Genomic DNA, 4,787 nt, shown 5'->3' with positions numbered 1-4,787 from the left:
ATGTCCTAAATGTTCTTTTCACAGGAGCATACTTGGACCACCATTTCTGTTCTTTGAATTTTTATGATAAAGTCAAGTTATTAACACTCTTTGTAATGAAAATTTTCCTACTAACCTTTAAAGGACAGATTCTGAGGATGAAACACAATGTTAGAGTCCTGCTCATTTGACCTTCAGCCTCTCTGAGCCTGTTGGCAAGGAGGTTGTGATGGAATCACCTAGTTGCACTGGATTGAGAATATCAGCATCTGTTGTGTATGGGTCATCTCAGGGCAATGCTGTCCTGGGATGTGTTTGGCCAGTAGCCTAGATGATGAACCACATTGCTCCTATCAACCTTTTTGAGCTATTCTATCTCTCAGGCATGTAGGATATTATTGTTCACAGGAAGCTGAAGTTACACTGGTCAGTCTGCATGCAGCTTTTTGGGTTTTTTTGCATATGAATTCTCTGCAGAACCTTTTTCTCCTTTTGATACTTCAGCTTTAGTATTTTCCCTTTAACATTTCTTTTTGAAGATGGCCGCCCCCTGTACATACTTCGCCTTGGGCAGATGGATACAAAAGGTTTGGTGAAGGCCCTGGGAGAAGAGTCACTCCTACGACATGTAAGAGATGTCTTCTTTTCTTGCCTCTATAATTAATCCATATCACAGCAGCAGGTCAGTGCAAGAAAAAGGAATCTCCTTGACTAACAGTTGGAGGAAAAAAAAATGGTTCTGAGGTTTTGCATATCAGGTGTCCTTGTGTCCCTTTGCAAACACACAGTGGTTCAGCATGCATTGCATGGGTACTATATGGGTTATTACTAAGGCTATGTGGCTTGTTACCACATTTTATTAAATAAGACTTTGGGACTGAATTCTTTGCAGTCTTAACTCCGCTTCATCTCAGTGAGTTATTCCAGAACTTGACTCTGGCCTGGTTTAGGAACTGTTACCGTAACTCAGAATGCAAAACAGAGGGAAAAACTAAGTGGGAACACTTAGATGTACTTGGGTTTCTTCTTTGATTAGCATCAGTTTGAATCCCACTCTAGGTGCATGTTCTTGATGTGTGTGAGACATGAATTTTTAAGCCTAAGAAAGTTTAGCAGAACTATTTTTAAAGAAAAGAAGCCCGTTTTAGAAAACTGTTTCTTGTTCTGTATAAATGAATAAGGCTGGCATGCTCCTCACTGTTCATGAAGAAAGATTCATAGAGGCTGGGGATAGCCACTGTCTTGGTTGCCAAGGTAATGTCAGTCGATGCTGTCTGTCATTTCAGGTACTGTCAATTAATGAGGAAGGACAAAAGAGGTGTGAGGAGAACACCAACCTTTTTGGCCGCCCTATCACGTTAGTATACATTTAGCTCTGCTAAGACCCCAGCAGGTGTTAATAACCAGGGTGGAAGTAACATTTTAGTCACTTTTAACATATTTTGATTACTTTGCTTATTTTAGTAGGATTTTATCAAAATAAGTAACTAGAATTTTGGGAACTAAGCTGCAGACCTGTGGGGTGGGGGGAAAGTGGGTTGGGGGAGAGCAATAGTGAACTTCATTGTAGATGAATTATGCAACCTGGTACGAGGCAAGGCAGGAAAGGAGTATTTGCTCCTGATTGCATTGCCTAGCTGCTCTGCTACATCTGAGGTGGGCCACGGCCAGAGCCAACCTGAGCAGGGTGCGGGGCCCGGGGCAAATTAGCCTATGTGGGGCGCTGCCTCAATCCCATCTGCCCCAGATGCAAAGAAGCTGCTGCTGCCATTGGCGGCGGTGGTGGTGGTGGTGGTGGGGTAGCAAGCGGCCAGATGCAAAGCCAGTGGCGGCAACATGGAATTGCTACTGTGCCTGGTTCTGCGGGGCCCGGGGCAGTTGCCCCAATTTGCCCCCCACTAGGGACGGCCCTGGCAAATGGCTAGTCTTAGAGACTGTATCAACTGGTTCCACTTGTACAGGATCACTTTTTAACTAATGCATGTTTTAAAGTACTGCCCACATAAAATAACTCTCTAGTGGCATGACCCAATGCCCACATTGTGCCTAGATGATTCTGAATTAGCAGCTGGCCATTTTAGTCAGTGCCTAAACACCTTTAGCCACTTCCAAAATGACCATTGTTCTGGGAGAAGGGAATCCATTTTCTGCTTGTAGAGCCAGTCTTCTGGAGAGGCCCTTGCCCTGAAGTCATCTGCTACTCAAGTGACAGTAGAATTGTTACTGCATTGTAGAAGCCAGTACCCCATTGAGTTACTAAACACGATCAGCTAAAGATTCCTCTGCAATGTGTGTTTCTGATGAATGTGCAGGCTCAATTATGGGACTGTATTGAGGATGAATTAGGTCAGGGCTGTCAAACATGTGGCCCCTGGGTACCACTTTCCCCCTCCCACTGTTCTAGCTGCTGCACCAGGGTCTTCAGGCTCCCACCTCCTCCACCAACTCTGGCTTTAGCTTTCTGCCCCTGCTGCCCCTGATGGCAGGGTAGTGCAGCCTCAGAGCTCAAGAAACCTGCCACTCAGGGGTCAGAGCCCTATGTGGCACAGTGAGGGAGTGCCCACATGGCATGGCATGACGCATGCAGCAAGGGGAGAACCCACACAATGCATCTTGGCAGATAGGAGGTGCTGGCAGCATGACAGAGGGTCCATGGAAGTTGGACAGACTTGAATTAGGTTATTGCTGTGCAGTGAGGACCTCTAATTCTTTGTGTTGCAGATCCTGGACATGTCTGGTGGATTTAGAAGGGTTGAACATGCGCCACCTCTGGCGGCCCGGTGTTAAAGCCCTTCTTAGGATAATTGAAGTTGTAGAGGACAATTACCCTGAGACTCTGGGGAGGCTATTGATAGTGCGAGCACCCAGGGTTTTCCCTGTGCTATGGACTCTGGTAGGTGAAATCTCTGCTGAACAGAAGATGAGAACAGATCCAGTTCTTATCTCTAAAGCTGTGGATCTCCAAAGCTGTGTAGGCTCTGCGCTAGAGAGGGAAAACCCTTTAGATGACTTGACTTGTCAGTGGCCTGAGGAGAGATGAGTATACCTCTTTCTAGAGTTCTAGCATTGGCAGGAAGCAGGCCTTATTGGTGGTTTTTTTTTGGCTTCCTTTCCCACTTCTAATGTTCCACTAAAACTGAGGAGTTTGGGAGCTGAAACACAAGTCCTTTCATAGCACTGTTGCACAGCAACTAACATTTAGGCCAACTTTGGTGTGACTTTGGGTGTGGAGACATTTACTCTGTAATAATTTACCTTGGAATTTACTCTATAATAAAAAAGCAGATGCACAATTAACTCTCAGCTCGCTGCCTGAAGTAGGTGCTATTGCAGCATCTGGCCAGTTGGTGGTGGGAGAGCTGGTTTGGATTGTGCAAATAAAGACATTACGATAGCAGTGGACACAAGAATGCGTGCCAAGGTAGATTTCCCTGGAGTTATATTTATTTTTTACTTCCTCAGAAGTAATTTGCAGTGTTGAACAGCATTTTCTTTGGAGTAAATGCTGTGTATCATGCATCAGCTACATTTTTCCTTGGGAGTAAATTAAGAATACTACAGAGTATGTGTGTCATGTCCCCATCCTTTGTCCTATAGCCACTGTGAGGCTTTTTAAACACTGAAGCTCCTGAAGTTAGTGCTGCAGATGGTTTAAGAGGGTATGATATGCTGCTTTTAAATCCCAGTTAGCACCAAGAACAAAGTATGGACAGCAACTCTGTCTGGGACTTGGTGGCTTAGTTTATGGGTTATGACAGTCGTCTGATAAACCCCAATGCAGTTCAGGAACAGTGTAGGGGAAGGGAAGGTGACTTCTAGCTTAATCCTATAAGGGGAGAAAAATTGTGAGAGGATGTGGAAATGCTTTCATACATTGCTCTTCTTTCTGGATACCACCTTTATGGTTTGTGAGCTTCATGCAAATGCTGTTTGGTGTCCTTGTCAACTAGGTTGTCCCAACTGAGGTGCTGGGAGCACTTTGTAATGTGGTGTGGTATATTGTCTGTTTCAGTCAGTGGCTTACAAATGTGTTCTGTCCATATTTGTTTCAGGTTAGTCCCTTTATCAATGAGAACACCAGACAGAAGTTCCTCATTTACAGTGGCAATAACTACCAGGGTCCTGGAGGGCTTGTAGACTACCTGGACAAAGACGTGATCCCAGACTTCCTTGGAGGAGAATGCATGGTAAGTTTCCTTTACTGTAGAGCAGTGATTCTCAGCCACAGTGCCTTGAGATTCTTTCAGGGGTGCCAGGAAATGTTAGCATTGTTAGGTGCATAAACATGATTCACAAGAGAAACCCAGAGATTTCCAATATGAATCCATAGTGTTAAAACTATTCTAACCTGCTGCGGTCTTTCTGAGTTCTTTGCAACAGAAGAACTGCTTGATTATTTTTCTGTAGTTAAATAAATGCAAATGGTGGCCTTGAGTCTAAGTGGGCCCTTGATTCTAACGAGATTGAGAACCACTGCTGTAAAGTAATCTGGAAATATTCCATCCTCCTGGAGCCCTTACTACTTTCACACAAAATGTTCCAGGCCTGACCCAGGCCACACTGTGCTGAGAGCTGTACAAACAGAGATGATCCATGCCCTAGGGACCATAGCTTTGGAGTGGTGGTAATGCTAGAGAAGCTTTATGAAGGGCAGTAAGTTAGATGTTTTTTCTCTTCTGTTCTTATAACTAGGGATCCTGGCTTTCTCCGTATAAAAATCCCAAATTCTCTGATTGAAAAACCCTGATGTTTCACAATTAAAATGAAATGGCACTAATATATATATATATATATATATATATATATAT

General features: G+C 44.2%; 1 protein-coding gene across 1 annotated transcript in view; it reads left to right on the top strand.

The window, feature by feature from the left end:
- SEC14L5 (SEC14 like lipid binding 5) overlaps window positions 1–4,787 on the top strand; it is an 81,073-nt gene that overhangs the window by 59,754 nt on the left and 16,532 nt on the right. Inside the window, exons 8-11 of the mRNA XM_019507683.1 lie at window positions 519–607; window positions 1,266–1,336; window positions 2,701–2,872; window positions 4,032–4,166. Of these exons, the coding sequence (XP_019363228.1) occupies window positions 519–607; window positions 1,266–1,336; window positions 2,701–2,872; window positions 4,032–4,166 (467 nt within the window). The remainder of the gene's footprint in view (window positions 1–518; window positions 608–1,265; window positions 1,337–2,700; window positions 2,873–4,031; window positions 4,167–4,787) is intronic.

This window comes from Gavialis gangeticus, unplaced genomic scaffold, assembly GCF_001723915.1.
Source record: "Gavialis gangeticus isolate Ggan-Ray unplaced genomic scaffold, GavGan_comp1, whole genome shotgun sequence".
In the NCBI taxonomy this organism is placed as follows: Eukaryota; Metazoa; Chordata; order Crocodylia; family Gavialidae; genus Gavialis; species Gavialis gangeticus.
The sequence above is the reverse complement of the archived record's forward strand: the minus strand, read 5'-3'. Positions and strand labels throughout refer to the sequence as shown.